Source organism: Ruditapes philippinarum, unplaced genomic scaffold (assembly GCF_026571515.1).
Source record: "Ruditapes philippinarum isolate M1 unplaced genomic scaffold, ASM2657151v2 ctg721_1_1_1_1, whole genome shotgun sequence".
Lineage (NCBI taxonomy): Eukaryota > Metazoa > Mollusca > Bivalvia > Venerida > Veneridae > Ruditapes > Ruditapes philippinarum.
Window position 1 is genome coordinate 269,229 of NW_026863746.1, and position 21,975 is coordinate 291,203.

The window sequence follows — 21,975 nt, forward strand, 5'->3', positions numbered from 1 at the left end:
TAGCATTGATCATAATTTTGGACTGAAGTCCTAAGATCCATACCTCAATCTTTTGAAATAGCACAATTTTATGCTTGGTATAAAAATCCCCGGGGCAGGGGGAGGTTGGCAACTCTGTTACAAATTCTCGTTTCATTATTTCTTTAATGAATTTATTGTTACTTGCATGTGCAGATCTAGCAATTGATCAAAATTTTGCACTGAAGGTCAAGATCCATACCTCAATCTTTTGAAATAGCACTATTTTGTGCTTCAAGTAAAACTTCCCTAAGGCAGGGGACGTTGGTAACTCTGTTACAAATTTTTGTTTTCCCTAAGGCAGGGGACGTTGGTAACTCTGTTACAAATTTTTGTTTTTATTTGGTTTGAATCTTACTCCATTTTGCATGGAAAATACAATAAAGAATGGTTTAATTCTGGTATCCAATTTTACAAGAAATAATTTACAGAGGGACACCTAAGAAAAGTCTAAAGCCTTCTTCCATGAGGTTTCCATATCACTTTTTCACTTGTTGACGCGAGAGGTGGAGATGGGTGGGGATTCAGTAGCGACTGTTATGAATTTGACCTGCTTTACAATCCTTCCTGGTTAAGTTCACAGGTCAGAATGCCGAGTGAAAAATAGTAGCAACAAATAAGCTGGTATGGTCCAACTGCATACATGTTCAAACTGGCCTGTCTATTCTTGAGCATTGACACTGTTTTGGTCTTAAAGATTCTTACTTCAATATATATCTTCTTCAATTAGGAGTAATTATAGAGTGATTGCCCTTTGTTACTGTTCCTTGTAGCACAGCATAATGGTTTGAATTCAATACAACTTTGTACAATGGTCAAGTATATTGAGAGGAAGGACAGTGTACAGGAACCATAACTCTTTCTTGACTCTTTTTAATGTCCAGTGCATAACTTGAAAATTAATGGTTGGAATTCAGTGCAACTTCAGACAATGGCCAAGTGCAGTGAAATGAAGTGCAGAGCTCAAAAACCATAACACTATTTGGACTAATTACAGTTATTGCCCTTTGTTACTTTTTCTTGTCCAGTGCATTTCTTGAAAACTAATGGTTGAAATTCAATGCAACTTCATTCAATGGTCAATCGCAATGAGAGGAAGTGCAGTATAGAATAACCATAACTCCATCTTCAGTATTTGCAGAGTTATTTCCCTTTAAAACTTATGTTTGGATTTCAATGCAACTTCATACAATGGTCAAGCCCAATGAGAGGAAGTGCAGTGCTCAAAAACTGTAACTATCTGGTTTTATTACAAAGTAATTCAATTAAACTTCATCAATAGTCAGCTACAGTGAAAGGAAATGCAATGTACAAGAACCAAAACTATCTTTAATTTCCCACAACCATTTCTCTATTTCAATTCTTTTACAAGGTATTCTGTTACTTGTAACTTCCTCATTTCCGGGTCAGTCTTAATGCAAGGGTATTAATCACATTTAGTGATAGCTGTAGTTTAATCAGTTTGGGGTATACAAAAAAAACATTAAGCTCAAATCATAATTTAATTGTCTGTTGTTAATTATTAAGAACATACAATAAAATAAAAACAAAACATAAACAAACAAAAAACTAAAGAGTCAATATTTAAACCATCACTTTATATATACATATATGTACATGTATAATTAAATAACACTTTGTTACAAAGCAACAATTTCTACATGATGTCTACAATATGGTAAATTGTAGGTTAAAGCAGGGACTTTGAAATATGAGCAGTAGATTTTTACTTCGACACTGGGAACAAAAAATTCCTTATTTCATTGCAAAACTATAGAATTGTTACTTTTTAAAGTACAAAACTGATAATGTAATATAGCCAAGATTAGTTTTGAGTATTTTTTAACCGATTTAACAAAACATTATCTTATACATTGTGTAATTTAATTTTTGAATGGTGATGTACTACATGTATGCCAGATCACTACTGGATCTGTTACTGGAACTAACAAGTACCAAGCAATGATTATAACTTTTCTTTCTAAAGGAAATATTTAATGACTTGTCCCCGACAGCGCAAAAAAATTTTTGACAAGAAAATTTGGAAAACTTCACTTATAGTAAGTACTTTAACAAGCAAACATTTATCCTAATATTATGTCAAACATTATTATAAAGAAAATCATACAAAGACAAAACAGAAAACTAACAATCCTAAATAAATCAGTTTTAAGCAAGTGGCAAAAACTCTCTAAATATTAAAGTGTTAGTCAAATAGTATTTATCTCCCTTTAACCAATTGTGTTCCGTACATAAATAACAGCACATTTAGCATACTAGTAAATGTCTGTGGTAAATGTAACCCTGTAAAAATAAAGGATTCATACAAGTAACCGTCAGCCTGCTTGGCATGGACTGAATCTAACCATGCGCCCAGTGCAAGCCAAGATCAGTTGGCACATGTGAAATCTGATCCATGATGTATAGGTTAGAGTGCATATTGGGTGTTCTTCGTAAATAAGAAAGCTAAAAAGGAGCGGAGCTTGCGAAGCGACTGTAGCTTTCTTATTTACGAAGAACATCCAATATGCACTCTAACCGGCTTAGTGCTCTGCCCACTTGCGTTTTATGATATAAAACGTCCAGTTTATATAAAATCTGTTCTATTAAGATTTGTAACCTGAAAATTTGAAAAATCCTCGTCGGTGATTGGCTTAAAAAAATTGTCGAGCACTAAATGCACTGTTAGCTATTCTGTCAATACATATTTTTAAATGCCCTAAAATGAGACATGGTAATGTTCAGGTTGAAAGGTGGACACAGCCATTTAAGGTGTTACATATTGAAAGGGAACTGAAATTATAAGAGACGCAGTAGAAATATTATAAGTTATAAATACTGAAAAATTTGGTCATTAATCGCACATAACATGTAAATTTTTACTAGAATTTTGAATCTTTATATACTTCTCCTAAAATCTTAGAACATTTTTCTCAGGTTTGATTTTATCGAAATATTTTTGCTCATCTGGAGGCGTGCAGCTTTCAGAATTCAGTTTATAGTTTCCTTTTTCAGGCTGAAGCATGATCATAGCGAGATTGCATTTGTGAAAAATGCTAAGCCACCGCATTATATCATACAACACTAAATAGTAGTGTAGAAACAGAAGAGTTTATTCTGTTTCTATATAAATGAACTTTAACATTATGCAGTTGAGTCTAGTGAATTTGGTGGTCAAGGTCATCTTTTATATGGCCTAAAATTCATGACTGTACATCAAAGGACAAGAAAAGAGGTCACATCATCAAAATCTAGCTCAGCTGATCTCAAAGTTCAACTTTACATTTAAAATTGTGCACATAGTCCAAATTTCATAGCTGTACAACAAAGGACAAAAAAGTCCTCTTGAGCAGGGCAAAATTTTGACCCAAGGGATTAATTCTGAAAATCTTGATACAGGTCCACCAGACAATTAATGTTTCATGTCAAACATCTAAGCTCTTGCTTTCTCATTTTCAGAAAACATTTGCTTTAGTTTCTGTTTTTACTATATGTAGAAAATCAATGACCTCTGGGGCATGAGTGAGGTATTACAAAAACTTTAGGTATTACAAAAACTTTAACATTAGTGGTTACGCCGACGCTCGGGTGACTACAATAGCTCTACTATTCTTATTCTTATCGAATAGTCGAGCTAAAAATTAGGATGAATCTTCAGGTGTGATGCTTTAAGAGTGAATAACAAAATTGAAATGCACAATTTTTTTACTAACTGGTTAAAATAACAAAGACATTCTGTATAACAACTTTTCCAAGCATCAACAACATGATTATGGAAGCAACAATTTTACTTTTGAAAAAAAAAAAAAAATTAAAAATTATAATTTTCATCAGATAAAGCTTTCTATAAAATCATTTATTTTGAGCTTCATTGATTGATATTTCATTTTCTGGCATTAACATTGTTATTATTTTGCTACAAAACTAATTTGAGTATGTGCATTAGTGTAGAACTACTAATTATAATACTGCACGTTTGTAACCTCGCTAATTTCATTGGATAATCGTGACATTATATATAGTTTTATATACACGGCTGCTGTCTATTTATGACGAAATCTCACTTTTCTCAATAAAAATTTGGGAAAATATCACTTTTCTAATGCTTATGAGGTGGAAATAAGTTGCTATGGGGTTTTAGAAGTCAAAGAAGATCAAAGAATTAATCCCATAACTTCAAATCTAGAAAAACATCTTTTTTGCATATTTTGACCTGTTTTGGGTTATTTCATGTAGATAATGTCAGTGCTGTTTGCAATGTGTAAATTATTTTCTTTGTTCACTTCATAATATTTTTAACTTTTAAATACATTTTCAAATTTTCATGAAAATTTGCATGAATCTGAAAGTATCATTTGTTTTGACTACAGGATACAGCCCTTAATTAGTGCTAAATTGCATGGAAGAAAAAAATATTGTTTGTAGTTGTGATATTTCTGTTTTTATCATTGCTAAATTATATAATTCTAATGTAAAACAAAACAACTTGAAATGTGGAAAAATTGACACATAATGAGATAAAAATAAATTCTAAACTAAATGTTCATAATAAAACTATCATGTCATATTAATACCAATTTTCTTATATCCTTTCTAACAAGTATGAACATTTAAACATGTTTAGCACTTTCTTTTCTGTAAATAAAATATGGACGAATATTTATATAGCACTTTCTTTTCTTTAAATAGCATGTGTACACGTTTTAGCCATCTTATCAGTGTATAAATACAGAATTTTTTTTTAGATATTAAATTTTGATATTTTATAACCCTGCTGAAGATTGGTAAGAGTCGAAGCTTCCGTTATCATTATTAAACAAGAGGGCCAAGATAGCCCTAGATTGCTCACCTGACCCATCAAACCCATCCGAGCAACTACCTAGACAAGCATCCTGAGAAAGTTAGATGATGATTGAGGCAAAAATGTGACCGCTAGTGTTAACGAACAAAATGTGGACAGGCGACAGACAACTGACATTCAACGATCTCAGAAAGAGCTAAAAAACAATGCGACAGACAAAGGACATTCAACAATCTCAGGGTGAGCTAAAAAACAATCATCTTGTTTTGATTGTTTGTTCTACTTGATTCATTATCATTACAATTTATTTTTAGTTTGATTGTTATAGAAACTGTAAGCTTAAATCTATTTCTGGAATATAAACATCACTAAGCAATGAGCTTGAGTGAAAAGTTTCTTGCTCAAGGAAACAATGGGTTGCTCTTGATGGGGTTTGAACCCGCCTGGACATCCATCCTTAGATTAGTACTAGTCAGACATTTTAACCACTTGACCATGCCACCTCTTTTGCCATTGACTGAGTTATTATTTGAATATGTAAGTATACTCACATATCTATTTTACAAAGATAATGCAAGCTTGACAAAATAATTCTTGAATAGTTCCATTGTACAAGAAATGTTATCTCTAAGGGAAATTTAGGTTTAAAACTGACATTAAAGCACTCGTAATAGTTTCACAGCACATATATGTTACATATACTACATATAAGCATAGTTTATGGCAATTTTAGAAAAAAACAACTTTTTAGACAGACATAGATGCAGGTAATTATCAAAAATTATACAAGAGCATTCTAAAACATTTTAAACAAATGTGTAACAAATCAGACAATACACCGATAAACAGTTTCTGAACTTGCAAACGACAGGCTATTCTTATCAGTAATTTTGCAAGTTGAGTATCTCACTGTATAATGGTTTGACATATCAGGTACGTATATTAATGTTAATATAAATACCTGGACATATGGAACATTTTACAGTTAATTTAAATATGTTGGTGTCAAAGAAGTGTTGAAGTATATTCTGTGACGAAGCTAAGATCCAAAGTTTTCCATTGGTGAAATGAATTTATTATCAGACATTAAATCACAACAAACTAGCGGTCTAAAAACTGCTTAATTTGTATTGTTTAAGCATTAGAGATATTGATTTTAGAAGATAAGGGAAACAACTCATATATTTTCACTTGATATACCTCGGTTATTTATGTACCGGTAGTTCATATCAAAACTGTTTATTGGTGTATTAAACCACCATCAAAACATGTCAGTGCTCCTGTTACTTAACAATATAGACATAAACAATATTTTCTTCCAGTTCCCAGCATATTCTACAATGTTAATAAAAAAAAACACCCTTAAAACGAGGAGGGTACTAGTAGTTTGAATGAATAAACAGAGCCAATGTGGTTGGAAGCAGGGGGAAAAAAAACATTTGAAGGAATTCTTTGATTATTACTTATCTGACTGGTTATATGTATAAAACAGTGGTAAGTTTATGAACTTAGTAATTTTTCTATAACATAATTCAGACTGCTGGCGAACATCTATTTAAACAAGGTCAATTATCCTGTCAAGTCTGTATAACAAATTCATAATCCTACATAACTGCTTTTGTAGCTTAAAAGCACATTAGGTCTCAGATATTATTTTTTTTCTTTATGTATAAAGTCAGCACACATGTGTTTTATAATGTTGTAAAATCGAGTTTAGAAAATGTAAGAAGCTGATCACCTGGAGAAAATAACACTGAAATTAAATGTAAAATAATTTGTGATAAAGAAAGCAAAATGTAAACAGTGTGGTATTTTGACTTCAATACAAAATATATGGAAAAAACACTTTACCAAGCCATTATAATATACTAACTGCCAAAATGCAAAAGATGGCCCAGTTACTTGTATTATGGCCTGAATGAGCTACCTTATGAAAAAATGTCAAAGCACACCAAAAATATAAATTTCAGAAAAATATATTTTTCTGCATTTTTAGGCTAAATGGGCCTTTAAAGTACAGCAAAATCAATTCATAAATTTACAGCAACCTTGTATGTAGGTAATATTAATACATTGATAGTTCAATGAAAATCAGATTTACTGACATGTAGTACATGTACATAAAATTTCATCGTCATCACATATATGGAATATATACCGCGGATAACCGACAATTATAAAAATGTCTAAAATTTTTTATGCTAGCTTGGTAAACAACAACCTGATAATTGGAGGAATACTGGTGGTGCATTGTAAAAATCAAAGTCATAAGATATGCTTACAAGTGTTACAAACTATCAAACAAAACAAAACCATTTCTTGAATAACTATTAAATTTCATTGTATCTATCGCTTTCAATTGAAATTTTAAGCTTTTACTAATTCTTCATGCTGTTCTCTTCTCTTTAGTGCCTGAGAGTAAAATTCTTAATGCCTTTTTCTTTATAGTTCAAATTCTTATGCATTAACTTTTTATTCTTCTATTTTTTTTTTGTTGTTGATAATTTACTATTGTTTTCATTATAAAAGAACATTGTGAAAATTAAGAAAATCAAATACAACTTATTCTGTTAGGGACAATGTATAAATTTAAACTCTACTTGAAATATATGAGGCTGGGTTTTCAAATTTAAAATCATAGTGGTCACTTCTAAGCAAGCCCTTGCTTGTGCTTACCTGAGTAAGTTACACAAACAGATCAGATAAAACAATAATGATGAGCACTTAATAAATATAAGAGATTTTGCAAAAAATAACATTTATCATTTATGTAAACATTATAACACTTTTAAACTTATAAAGTTTAAGGCTAATATGCATGTTTTCTTGCTTCCCTTGTTGTTAATTTTGAGTATTATCAGTTAGATATTAATAATTGAATTAAGGTAAACTCTACAATATTTCTTTATCAAAAACACAGATCTATGAGATCCTTTTTACTAAATAATCTGTGTCAAAATATATCACAGTGATAGTGATATCATCTCTGTAAGCTCGCACAACAGACTCTGGCAATGTCAGATATTGAGAAATTTGTCCATGAGCTGGACCAAGTGCCATCCTAAGTAAATGCGTAGCTACATTTTCATCTTCAGGTTTCTTTGCTAGCTTACGTTTTCTCACTTTCAAAATTTCATTAACTTCTCTCAGTGTTATATCGTTTCTTGGCAAGACAAATTCAGTCAAAATTTGACGTTCATCCATGTGAGCTGCTACAAGATCCACAACTTGTTGCTCATCTAGATGTTCCCATAAACCATCTGTTGCGAGAATTAAAAACTTGTCATTTGGTTTAAGAGAATGATGAATCACTTCAGGTTCGGCTGTGAGGTAAGGTGGGCTTTTGTAATTAGTTGGTATTAAATTTTCCCCATATATACTTATCACATTTGGATTTGCAACATTCAATACATGTTTCATAACTCTTGCAGGCCACTTGTACCGAGCATCGCCAAATGCTCTAAGAGGTGCAAGATCTCCAAGAAGCCTTCCATTCCTTAGGATGATATTTTGCTCGTTAGGATGCTGATTGTTTAACCTTTCTACTTCGTCCAAATTTTCTGCACAATGTTCTCTGGACAAGTTTTTAGCAACAAATGTTTCACTTTCTACTTGCTGTCCAAGAACAGCTTTACAATCTCCAGCCATTTGCTACATTAAAGGGGTCGGTCTCATTTATTATATTAAGCAACTGTTGCAACAAGATCCTTTGCATTTAAAGCTAGTATATTTTTCCAAAACATAAGTGATTTGTTTAAGGCATTTGTCGGGCATTTGCATCCAAAGATAAAAATGTTCCGTGATCCAACCTTTTCATTGAGAAGCTGGCTATTTGAGATTTTCTTCTTACAGTATTGTCATCAATTGGAGTTGGCAACATTTTCTGACTGGGAAAAGCTTCGGCAAAACCTTCTATTTACAGTTCCATTCATATTCTGAACTGGTTGATAGTTGTCTTTATGAGTAAAACCTTTGTATTTAGATCATTGCAAAGGGTTTTCAATTCATTTGCATAGTATTCTTGTCCAAAATCCTTCATAAGGTTTGCCAAAGAACGGCTATAATAACAAACCCAAATCTTTCACTAAGAACTTTGAGCAACAAAGCACAACTGCCATTGTCCGTTCAAAATTTTTCCCAAAACATGTACTGCCCAGGTTTACTATCAGATTCATTTAATCTAAGTCTCACTTGAGCAGCACGGTCTTCAATTGGTTGGTTTGCGGCTAATTTGTTTGTCATAAAGTTTTTTACTGCACCATCATTCAAATCTTCACTGTTGTACTCATGATATCTTAAGTAGAAAGTCACTTGTTGTCTAGATAACCTAGGGTAATTGTCAAATGTAAAATATCTGTTCTGTACAATTTGTCTTTTCCCGGCATCTTTCCCAAGATTGACAGGGTATTTAAGGATGTGCATTCGCCTTGAAAAAGCCTTAAGTAGGGCCATAGTTGTATCTTCTATAATTCTACGTGGCCATCAATGATATTTTCTCCATAATCAATTCGTTTTTGAGAAGATAAATTTGACATTCATATCACATCAGTGGAGGCTGACATTTTATGCTGAATGTTAGTAGCAGTAGTTTCGATAATCCAAGATTGGTAAAATAAATCTACTCGCGACAGCTAAATTAGATAATAAGTTGAAAAAAAAATCGTACAAGTAACATTGATTGATTGAGAGTCTTTGTCATATGTACAGCAAATGAAAATTAAGGAAATTCGAAACCAATGATAAACTTTTCATTCGTGTTTCTTCGGCGTTAACCCTTGTTTTACGTTTCGCTTATTTCATAACGAAATACACGATGTTTTCTACTATTTGCAGAAGTGGCAGTCGTGCCTTTGGTTTAAGATCGAGTCCTTACTATGTCCGCATGATGCAAATCCAAACTCACACTCAAAATGAAAGTTCAGATGGTATATATCAGATAATTTATTTCAGATCATTAATCTGTATGATCTAGTGGGTGGGGTACCTTAAAATCACTGACGTCGAAGGTAGACAGACGTTTCACTATTGAGACAGTTAAGATAAGATAAGATAAGATAAGTTTTATTTCAAGTCGGCAAGTTTTCAACAATACAACATAAGCTCTAGGAGCTTTTATAACCGACTGTAAATAACATAAAGTATAAGATCAACAAATATAAAACAGCTACAATAAAAAATGATTAGACATGTTAAATATACATCACATGCATAAAATAGACCTTTCAGGATATATTTATAAAAACGAATCATATGCTAAAAAACTAAAAAATGATAGTTTACCCAAATCTACATCACTAGCAAAGTCTAGTATCTAAAAATTTACTTAAAGTTCATAATATACCGAGTAAAACAATTAAAAATTTAATGAATTATTTAAATAAATAAATAAATAAAAATACTAAAAAACATACATTCTTATATATAATTTAAATATGAAAGACTAAGACGGTTCACACCAAGACGTTTCACTCCCAAATGGGAGTGAAACGTCTTGAAGACGTTTCACTCCCTTTTTATACCAAAATTATTTTGATACTTATGATATACTAAAATTGACCTAAAATATTGAACTATATTGAATTGAACAAAAGTAGACCTTAAATTTAATAAAAATAAATAAAAAGGGGGATTTCACTTTTTTGTCTATGACTTTAAACTCAGTACTTTAAGTTCTATCATTTCAGTTATCTTATCTTCTTTATTGTTGTTTTGAAATAAGGTTTTTTCCTATACTTTGATCCATATGTGCAATTATCACATTATTTCACTTAATGAAAAAACATTTTTGATTAAATTAATACTTTAATATAACTAACTAATTGATCTTTTATAAACATGGACTCAGTAGGCAATTTTAATTTATTTAAAGCATAACAATCTTGTGACAGCAATTAACTTTGAGAAAAGTGTTTTTTGTTGTTAATTTTAAACATGGGTTAAAAAAATATAATTTTTTTTTTTTTTTTTTAACAACAATCACTTTTATTTTCCAGTCAGTTTACAATAGTAACAACATGACATATAATCAATAAAAGTTTCAAACAGTATGTAGGTTTAACTTAGAACTAAGTATGATTTTTTTCAGGGGGACATTAAAATAGATTATGAAATAAAAAAAAATAAAAATATACATAAATATTTATATATGGCATTAAATTATTTAATGCTTAAGTATATATAGTGCTTTTGTGATATATATGTCAAAATTTTGATCAGAAATATCTTTAAATTAAATTAGAAGCATTGGGACTTTTTTCAATATTTGTCATGTATAATCATTTTTGTGATTAAAATTCATTATTATATAAACAAAACTTATGGAGAAGTTACATTGTTTAAATTGGCTGTTTTCAAAAAATATTTAAATGGTCCAATAAACCACTGATTAGTAAACTGTTGATGCTTTAAGTGCAGTGTTTATACAACTGATTTAATAGTGGTGTCAAACTGTTAGTTGATTGCCTAAGTGTTTATTCAACTTATTAGGCGATGAGATAACACCACAATTACTTAAATTTGTTTAATGGCTACTGTTTAATAAATTGTTGAAGAAAATAAATTTAAAAAATAATTTATTTTATACACATGTTTCGCATTTCATTGTTTAAGACTTACAAAAAAATAATCATTATAATGAAAATAATCATTATATAATATATTTAATATATTGATATTTTTTATTATTTGAATAATATCAGATACTTTACTGTTATTGATTTCAATATTTAAATTGATACTTATAATATGTCTTTGTTGTTCTTTCTATGTTATTCTATTATTTTTTTTATTTACTATAAACAGAATTTTCTCAGGTTGTTACACTTATAATAAAAGTGATACTTCAGAAATTTGTCTTTCATTTACACCTCTAATCACTCAACCCATAATCAAATGAGTAATCTTCGAATTTACAATACCATTGAAATCACAAAATGAAACATTCAATTGAATTTCCTTCATACACTGTTTTATATTAATGAAATTTAAATTTAGTGTTTCCTAGTAAACATCTCTTAAAAATTGGGAGTGAAACGTCCATACAATTGACAAAATGGGAGTGAAACGTCTAGGTGTGAACCGTCTTGGGAGTGAAACGTCTCAATAGTGAAACGTCTTGGGAGTGAAACGTCTGACATTCGACGTCGAACTACCGGTTCGGCGAACTTAATTTATGAAGAGGTGCGAAAGTGGTTTCTTCGTTCTCATGTTATAAAGTAAATAAAGACAGATTAAACACGGTTCATATATATAAAGTGTTTTTATCATGAATTTTTTGTTACAAATTTTAAATTATTATTCTTTTTTCAGGTTTTATCTATCGTCGGGTCATGTGTTTTGACGCTCATCTATTTTGACGCCATTTTTGTTTTGACCTAAAAAATGACGAAAACGACCTCGTATGACGTCATAATTTGCTGACTGCACTGCAAGCATGTATTTACAACGTATAACTAAAACATGTGAAAAGACAGAGATATTTCACTGAAAATACTTCACCTTTATCATATGTACTGTATTTTTTCATCTTTTTACTAATGCAAATTCAATTGATGTTTATGCAAGCCATAATTTTGCAAATATAGCCTTTGAAAAATCTTGACCTGCCCTTTTCTGTTTCTATCCTCCATTTTAAAATGTCTAATGAGTGTCATGTGACCAAAACTTTGCAAAGTGTCCTTAATATTCACTGTATCATAAGGTGTACAGCTTATATTGTTTGAAAACGTTAATTGGTTTTTAATTGATACTGAGTAAAATTCATAATGGATTAATTATTGTATATAAAGTTTAAAAAAGAAAGAAAAAAAATCATTTTTCAAATAAACATATACATATCTTTACAACATCATTCATTTTAGATATATTTTTCAGCCCTTTAAGCCAAATACAGATGCTATTCATCAAGATTAATGGTAAATACATTCAAGGTTAAAGAGACAGGTGCACCTAATAAGACCACTGCCAGGGTGTATGACATTCCTAAATAATGGATAGTTTTATATGAAATATATTATAATTTTAAGTTTTCACGATGTTGTTACATTGCAGGTTTGCTCATTTAAAAACTTCTTTTGCTGTTCATACTTCATTACAGTGAAATATCCTTTTAAAATAACCACCCAATGAAAAGGCGTCATTTCATATGACTGTAAACAACAATGGATGCCTCCACAGTCTGTTTACTTAAGTACAAAACTTAACTGATTTTGAATTTTAACAAACATAAAAATGGTTTGCAGTGACAAACAACATGCCATAGTTACTTTATATTGTATATTATTTAATGATCAAGTTCAATATAAAGAAATGCACTAGTTAAACAGCTTAAGGGCGTCAAAACTAATGACTCTAGGATATATACGTGTATATATTATTATGATATTGTTCTTTTGTTTTGTGTAATGCTTTTATTTAAATATTATGAAAGATAATAATTAATAATAGGTTTAAATTTTCGAAATCTTGTCTTTAATTGCATGAAAATGTGTGATTGGCGTGCCAATTATACAATAGATATTAAATTGTTTGCACTATATAAATGTTGCTGAAACCACTACCTGTTTTATAATATAAGATCAGTTTGATGAACCAGTAGTTCGACGAATCCACTCGCATCAACATCCAAAATAATTACGGACAGGGCGGACCGTGAGACAGGGCCATCCTTAAAAAAATGTTTGTTTGCAGTAACCCGTCCCAGAATTTTCAAGCTGGGTAGGTTACTAAGGTCGATTTTTTTTTTTTTTTTTTTTTTTGAACTGTTCTTCCCAAATAAACAATTGGAAGACAATATATGCTTTGATAATCTGGTAACAATTAATAAATGGATAACTGAATTCTAATTTAATAAGAACTACATTTTATTTCTTCTATTAACCTTTAAAAGAACGAAAACAAAGCACAAGGCATAATTTTCTGAGACCAAAAAAATAATTTTTTTATCCAGACCATGAAAAAATATTTGAGTAGGGGCAAATTTTGTGAGTCGGTCGCGTTACTGCAAACATATACATCTTTTTAAGGATGGCCTAGGGCAGACCATACCAGGGCAGACCGTGACTCGAGACGAGGCGGACCACCTTGTTAATTTCTTTGGATAGCTTTATCCGCCCTGTCATTTTCAGGGGAAGGCTTTTGTCCGCCTTGTCTTTTTTGATGGTAGGGCTTTTGTCTGTTTCCCAATTGCTAATACTTTATTAGGGAATATTGGATTCAATAGTTCTATACTGCTAAGGCCTGTGCTAAATGGACAGTGTTGCACAATTCATTTCTTCCTCACCATCTTTCAGAATGTATAGACAAGTTGTAATAGTGTTTTTGAAATCATACAAGGTTCTCGGGGGCGGCGTCCCGGTACGCATGTTTATTACAGCTGGACGCAAATATTTCAGAGCAAGGATTCCACGTACGCTTAATTTTGCCTGGGGATGCATAAACCCGTGAAGCGATTCAGCATAAATTCCAAGATCATATATCTTTGAAAATGTATTAAATGATATAATATATGATATTATATCTGTAAACTGTTGAAATTGTTAGAAGTTATATTTGCAGGTTCACCTCCACATAAATTGACAGATGTTTCCAACATTCGAAAGGATATGCCAGACAAAGAGTTACGTCCTCTTTATCTAGATGCTCAGTCCACAACACCTCTTGTATGTTTTTAATTATTTTCATGAATGGTTGAAATTTTGTTTTGATGTATAATGTTATGGACATGGCCAGTCTGCCAGTCAGTCTGATAACCAGTGATTTTTCTCGAAGAGGCCTGAGCCTCTTGATTTTGGAAAAAATTATCGCTAAAATTTCTGATTTGGAAGGAAATTGAAACTTCTTAGCAGAATTATAAATCAGTTTGAGATGTGCAGGTTTTGGCTTCATCAGGTCAAGGTCATACTTAGTCAAGTTGTAAATAAGTTCAAAATTTTGTGTTGGCTCTGTATCTTTGAATTTGTTTGAAGAAAATTAAAACTACTTGGCAGAAATATTAATAGTTCTAAGACAATGTGGAAGATACAGGTTTGGGCTTCCTCAGATCAATGTCAGGGTCACATTAACTGGTCCAAAATCTGTTTTATATAAGATTTTTTTTTAGCAAAGGGAGATTTTGATACCGTGTATATTTTAGTTTATTAGTATATTACTTCCATTTATTTTCTAAAACATAATTTTTTTTTATATAAAAACTTTAGAAATTAAACATGAAGCTAAAAAACTGAAACCAAATGGAAGCATTAGTTATGCAAATTTCTTATCAAGTGTTCATTTGAATTGAATTATTATTTGTAATTTGTACATAAAACATAGAACTGTCATTCCAGACATTGTTAATTTCAAAGTTTTGTTCTTTTGGTATGATTTTTAAATCTTTTAAGCTTGACTTTTCGAAGAATATGGAGACTTATCATAGTCACCAAGGCATTGTAAGGTTTTTGCGTGCAAATTGGTCTTATCAAAACTACTGAATGGCATGGGTGAAAACTCAAACACTTATTGCAGATCATGATAGGTCACTTTCCAAGGCCCATAACTCGAACATGGATTTTGACAGAATTATTGCTCTTTTTGACTTACAGTTGATGTTTTATGTACATACCGGTACTCAGACCCCCATGGAAGATAGGAAAACTGAATGTATTAGCCTGATTAGCCATTACTTACTTACCAAGTAATTCAGCATTATCCAGGCTTTCGTTTTACTATCAAGCATTGAGAATAGTCAAGATTGCTGTTCTACAGACAGCTCTTGTTAATCTTGGTTTATTTACAGCTGCTATATGTAAAATTGATATAATTAATAATTTCTAATAAGTTATGAAGATAAAGTATGTATGTATAGAATGTGTTATGAATATGAATTCAATAGAATATTTTAAAAATATAAATTTGTCATGTATATTCAATATAATTGAGCCATGTCATGACAAAACCAACGAAGTGCGTTTGCGACCAGTATGCATCCAGAACAGCCTGCGCATCCGCGCAGTCTAATCAGGATCCATGCTGTTGGCTATCAGTTTCTCTACTTGTAATAGGGTTTGTAAGCAAACAGCATGGTTCCTGATCAGACTGCTCGGATGTGCAGGCTGGTCTGGATCCATGCTGGTTGCAAATGCATTACGTTGGTTTTGTCATGACGCGGCTCATATAAATTTGTCATGGCATGTATTATTCAATATATTTTTAAGGATCCAAGAGTACTTGATGCAATGCTGCCATATTTAGTCAGTTTCTATGGCAACCCACATTCAAGAACACATGCTTATGGATGGGAAATGGAGGCTGCTGTTGAAAAAGCAAGGAAGGTATGTATGGAAGTTATGACTGAGCCACTCCATGACAAAACCAACTTAGTGCGTTTGAGACCAGCATGGATCCAGACCAGCCTGCTCATCCGCGCAGTCTAATCAGGATATGTACTGTTTGCTATCAGTTTCTCTACTTGTAATAGGGTTCGTAAGTGAACAGCATGGATCCTGATCTGCATCCACGCTGGTCGGATATGCACTATGTTGGTTTTGTCATGGCGCAGCTCAATGTATTGATGAGAAAATGATTTAGTGTTGACAGTTATTTAATTATATGAAGTTATGTGTAACACTTGGAAAAACATCTTCTTTTACCTGAATGCCCTTTCTTAAAAATGAAATATTCATAAATAGTCTTTCTCTAAAATCTTGTATGGTACAAAACCTTCCCTGTGTGTTAATAGAAAAATCTTGACAGATTTCTTGATATTGTATTCTAAAAAGGACCGAAATTTTGATCTTGTTATCTTTTTGCAGCAAGTGGCAGATTGCATAGGAGCTGATCCAAGGGAGGTAATCTTCACCAGTGGAGCCACTGAATCTAATAATATCATAGTGAAGGGGACGGCACGTTTTTACAAAAGCAAAAAGAAGCATGTTATAACCTCACAGACAGTAAGTAAGGCAATGGGGGTATTTTAACCATTAAAGGGATTTTTGACACGTTTTGAAATAGTTACCGAGAGTTTTATACCATTAGATTGTAAAGGTCAATAACTTACTTATCTGTTTAGATTTTATAAAGAAAAACCATAAAAGGAGTATTATATTCTTAAATAAAATGATTATATATGGTCTTTTTTTTTAAAGAGGGTGGGGGTGGTGTTAGGGCAAAATTGGTCTGATTATGTCCAGTTTATGTTAAAGATGTGATTTTGTAATATTTAACTTTTCCTTCTTCATCAAAAAATAATTAATAGATAAATAGTTTGTAAAATGTACTTTTGTGGTTAAGATTGGACTTTTTTGTTAGGATGTGATCATCTGCAAAAAAATTTAGTAAATTGGTATTAAAACATTATACTTTAGTATGTGTATATATTTAAATGAATTACAATGTATTTTACAATGAATTTGTAAGGATCGAGAAAAAAAAAATACCTGAGAATTTGTAGTACATAATTATGGGGGTTTAAAAAATAATTATTTTGTATGATCATTTTTGTGTAATTAGATTAAATACTTGATACGCCATTTCAATGATTTGTAAGCACTGGAAAAAAATAAACTGAAAATAGTTTTGTATGGCATTATGAAATAAATATTCTTATCTAACACATTAAATTATCGTTATCATAAGTACTCTTCATTACTCCAATTTGTTAACATTGAGAGAATAAAAATATCTGAAAAGTTATAGTACATGTGGCATTAAAAGATATTAATTCATTATTTAATATATGAAAATTGTTGTATAACGAATTGTACTTTCTTTTATAAATATAGGAGCACAAATGTGTGCTGGATTCATGTAGAGCTCTAGAAGGTGAAGGTTTCGAAATCACATACCTGCCTGTACAGAAAAATGGGCTCATCGATTTACAGGTAAGAGAAAAGTTCCTGGAATCAAACCCTGCCTTTTGGGTTTGATATGTAATGGGATAAAAGAATTTTTTTTTTCCGTGCAATTTTGATACTGTGTTTGTGCTAACTATGTACTCCAAGAAATCAATTCGGATGATTTACTGTCAATTTGTCCATACTTACAATTGGATACCAAGGTGGCTCCTCTATTGTTCTCCCCATTGTTCTTTTAGCCACATAAGAGAAAACATAGCAACCTAAGAGCTTACAGAATAAATGATGTCAAAAAATACAGTTACCTATTGTTCCTGTAGCCACCTACTTACCCAAATGTATGCATGCAGTCCTGTGTATGACCATATCACCATAATATGAACATGTTGTCTAGTTAAACCTTCTTGTACATTGATAATCTTGTTCAAATCAGTGGAAGGACCCTAGTTGCCATGGTGGCAAGAGTACCTTGTGGCAAAATGTTTTGGCACTTAATAAAGTGAATTGCTGTAGTGCTTTGTTATTTTTTTCATTTGATTGGCATGGATAGAAATGAGGCATATTTTATTTTATTTTTTTGCTTTAAGCCTAGCTTTGCATGAAATTTTATTTTTTTTATTGTTGTTTATTATTTTGAGAAATAACGGTTTAAATTATATGGTAATAATGCTCTTAAAGGGTGGCAAGGGTGATAATTTTAAAATGGTGGGCAAGGGAGATAATTTCAAAATGATGAGCTCAAATGTTTTGCAAGGGTTTAAATCTCATAATATTTAGCAAAGGAAATAATCTCTAAATGATGGGCAATGGAGATGATTTCTAAATGATGGGCAATGGAAATGATTTCTAAATGATGGGCAATGGAGATGATTTCTAAATGATGGGCAATGGAGATAATGTCTAATGGTGGACAAAGGACATAATTTCTAAGTGGTGGACAAAGGACATAATTTCTAAGTGGTGGACAAAGGACATAATTTCTAAGTGATGGACAATGGAGATTGGCAAGGGAGATAATTTCAACATAATAGGCATTAGGGATGATGCATAATTATATATTGTGACAAGTGTGTTTTATTTTAGGAGCTGGAAGCTGCAATGAGACCAGATACTGTGCTGGTGTCAGTGATGACTGTCAACAACGAAATTGGTGTACGTCAACCTGTAGAGGACATAGGTCAGTATTTACCCTGTAATTCTTGTGATATATTAAAGAGCCACGCCTAGGTCAGTATTTACCCTTTAATTCTTGTGAAATATTAAAGAGTCACGCCCTATCAAAAGCATAATAGTGTGTGTGCCATCAGCATGGATCCAGACAAGCTTTGTATTTGCGCAGACTAATCAGGATCCATGCTGTTTGCTTACAAACCTGATTACATGTAGAAACTGATAGCGGACATCATAAATCCTGATTAGTCTGCAGGAATGCACAGGCTGGTCAGGATCAATGCTGGTCTGTTCAAGAAAATATGTACTTAATAATATTTCTTTCAAAGGCGAGTATAATTAATAACGTCCATCTTTGCTAAATCTATAATAAAAGTATTGATGCCCGATGATATTTTGTTATTAAATAACATTATGTAGTAGTAATTTTCAGTCTCTTTCTTGAATGTTTTCACTTCTTTACTGGTGTAAGATAAAGAAAACAGTAAAGTAAATCTAAAAAAGTAAAACATAGTTACACACTTGCTCTTTTGATATGCCTGTTTTGAAAAATGGGACATATTATGGGAAATTGAAAATAGTTTGTACCAATAATAAATATCCCTGGGGTCAACTTTACCCCACCTTGGGAGTAATTGAGGGTATCCGTACGGCCCAAATTTGTGTCCGGCTCATAACTTAGTTGAAGTCGGATTTTACAACTATTTCACAGAAATGATCACTATATTGAGACGATGTGTAGGGCCCAACATTTGGGTCGCTACCTTGAAGGTCAAGGTTACAGCATGGCGTTGAATCAAAATGGTGTCCAGCCTATAACTTCGTTATTTTAAGTTGGATTTTACAACTATTTCACAGGAATGATCACCAAATAGGGATGATATGTCGGGCGCATTATTTGGGTCCCTACCTTGAATGTCAAGGTCACAGCATGACCTTGCAGCAAAATTCGTGTCCAGCCCATAACTTTGTTATTTGAAGTCGGATTTTACAACTATTTCACAGAAATGATCACCATATTGAGATGACGTGTTGCACGCAAGTTGGTAGATAAATCTCATTGAGTAGAAGTGCAGTGAAGAACAGTAACTCTGCCTTGCCTAAGTTTGGAATTATCACACTTTGAACTTTGTCTGGGACATAACTCTGAAACTACAAAAGATATACTTTTCTGTGTCCAAAACCTAGTCGAGGAGCATTACCCAGTTTAACCAGCTCTTTTTTCTGCTTGTAGGGAAGTTGTGCAGGTCAAAAAAGATATTTTTCCACACAGATGCTGCACAAGCTGTCGGCAAGATTCCACTAGATGTTGATAAAATGAATATAGATCTTATGTCTATAAGTGGTCATAAAATATATGGACCAAAAGGTGAGAGTAATAATTCTACATGTGTATAGCTCATCCAATTTGTAAAGGACTGAACTACAATTTTTTCTGAAAATATGATATCAAGAATTTTGTTTTTTTTTTTAAAAATTCTGGTGTCTTCATGTGAAATCTTGTATCATTTTATCGACCTACCTACCCATACCCAATCTGACATGGGGCGATGGGAGGGGAAACAAAGATAATATTAAGGCTTGCCTCGTATTTTTGTGCTTTGCATATAAAGAATTACAGGGATTGTGGATTAGTGATAAATTTCTCAAAATTTCCATTTGTTCTGCAAAAGTTTGATTGTTCTGAGATTTTTCTGCCCCCACTTTAGTGGCGGGCATTTAGATATACCCTTGTCTGTCCGTCCTTCCATCCATCGGCACTCACTGGAGAGTAATTATGTGGCTATAGGGACAAAAGGTAACTGTTCTTTCTTTTTGATGTCATTCATTCCGTAATGCTTTTATGTGGATATTTTCTTTTGTGTGGCTAAAAAGAACAATAGAGAGAACAATAAAGTAGCCACATAATTACTGTACTGTGCGTCCGTCTGTTCACTTTTGTGTCGCACGTAACTCAAAAAGTATTTGACCTAGAGTCATGAAACTTTACAGGAATGTTGATCAGCATGTGTAGTTGTGCACCTGGGTATTTTCGTCTGGATATTTTTAGTATTTTTAGAGTTATTGGACTTGACTTAGTAAAATTTTGCAATTTTCAACTTTTGTCGCATGTAACTAAAAAAGTATTTGACCTAGAGTCATGAAACTGTACAGGAATGTTGATCAGCATGTGTAGTTGTGCACCTGGGTATTTTCTGTTGGATATTTTTAATATTTTTAGAATTATTGCCCTTGACTTAGTAAAATTTTGCAATTTTCAACTTGTGTCAAATGTAACTCAAAAAGGATTTGACCTAGAGTCATGAAACTATACAGGAATGTTGATCAGCATGTGTAGTTTTGCACCTGGGTATTTTCGTCTGGATATTTTTAGAATTCTTAGAGTTATTGCCCTTGACTTAGTAAAATTTTGCATTATTAACTTGTGTCACATGTTACTCAAAAAGGATTTGACATAGATTCATGAAACTTTACAGGAATGTTGATCAGCATGTGTAGTTGTGCACCTGGGTATTTTTGTCTTGATTTATTTAGCATTCTTAGAGTTATTGCCCTTGACTTAGAAAAGTCTTGCAATTTTCAACTTGTGTCACATGTAACTCAAAAAGTTTTTGAGATAGAGACATAAAACCTTACGGTAAGGTTGTTCAGCATATTAAGTTTGCACCTGGGGTACTGCTTGTGGATTTATCCAGTATTTGTAGAGTTATTACCCTTGACTTAGTAAAAACCGTTTCATTATGTTGTACTTATGCACCTTGGGGTTTGCTTGTGGATTTATTCAGTATTTGTAAAGTTCTTGCCCTTTCATTAGTAAAAGATTTTTAGTTTTCAAAAATTTTCAAAAAATTTTTGCTCTAGAGTCATAAGATTGACAGAACAGTGGCGCGGTGGGGGCACCCGTGTCCCATGGACACATTTCTAGTTTATAATTTTGTTTTAATTTTAAGCATATTTTCTATGTGATATTGAGATTGAAAAAAATGCTACACTTCTTTAAGTGTATCATAAAAATATTTTTTATTAAAAACTAAATTTCTAAGATAATAAGCATCAAAGTTAGTAACGCAATAATGGGAGTCTTATTTAAAAAAAAAATATTTCTATGTAGACCTAAGTATGTACTTAATGAATTCTAAGTGCACTCTGAATATG

At 31.9% G+C, this 21,975-nt stretch overlaps 2 protein-coding genes across 4 annotated transcripts in view; one reads left to right on the top strand and one right to left on the bottom strand.

Moving 5' to 3' along the window:
• Window positions 1-1,509: 1,509 nt before the first annotated feature.
• Window positions 1,510-9,465, bottom strand: LOC132723213 (pyruvate dehydrogenase [acetyl-transferring]-phosphatase 1, mitochondrial-like). Its single transcript, XM_060707891.1, has 3 exons — window positions 8,964-9,465; window positions 8,790-8,877; window positions 1,510-8,470 (listed from the first exon to the last, which is right to left on the bottom strand). The coding sequence occupies exons 1-3, from the start codon at window positions 9,269-9,271 to the stop codon at window positions 7,742-7,744; spliced, it is 1,125 nt and encodes a 374-aa protein (XP_060563874.1). The 5' UTR covers window positions 9,272-9,465; the 3' UTR covers window positions 1,510-7,741.
• Window positions 9,466-9,560: 95 nt separating this feature from the next.
• The window catches only part of LOC132723200 (cysteine desulfurase-like), a 76,256-nt gene continuing 63,841 nt past the window's right edge, over window positions 9,561-21,975 (top strand). Inside the window, exons 1-7 of one of the 3 annotated variants that reach the window (XM_060707877.1) lie at window positions 9,561-9,744; window positions 14,375-14,478; window positions 16,012-16,128; window positions 16,609-16,746; window positions 17,578-17,676; window positions 18,733-18,826; window positions 20,054-20,188. In XM_060707877.1, the coding sequence (XP_060563860.1) occupies window positions 9,633-9,744; window positions 14,375-14,478; window positions 16,012-16,128; window positions 16,609-16,746; window positions 17,578-17,676; window positions 18,733-18,826; window positions 20,054-20,188 (799 nt within the window). In that variant the 5' untranslated portion in view covers window positions 9,561-9,632. The remainder of the gene's footprint in view (window positions 9,745-14,374; window positions 14,479-16,011; window positions 16,129-16,608; window positions 16,747-17,577; window positions 17,677-18,732; window positions 18,827-20,053; window positions 20,189-21,975) is intronic. The other 2 variants (XM_060707875.1, XM_060707876.1) reach the window with 2 other exon arrangements.

Coding starts and splice junctions, on each gene's coding strand:
- LOC132723213 (XM_060707891.1), bottom strand. CDS start 9,271: ATGGCCCTACTTAAGGCTTTTTCAAGGCGAATGCACATCCTTAAATAC. Junction 8,878..8,963: donor AGTAAACCTGGGCAGTACAT/GTTTTGGGAAAA, acceptor TTGTTATTATAG/CCGTTCTTTGGCAAACCTTA. Junction 8,471..8,789: donor GCAATGATCTAAATACAAAG/GTTTTACTCATA, acceptor CCTTTAATGTAG/CAAATGGCTGGAGATTGTAA.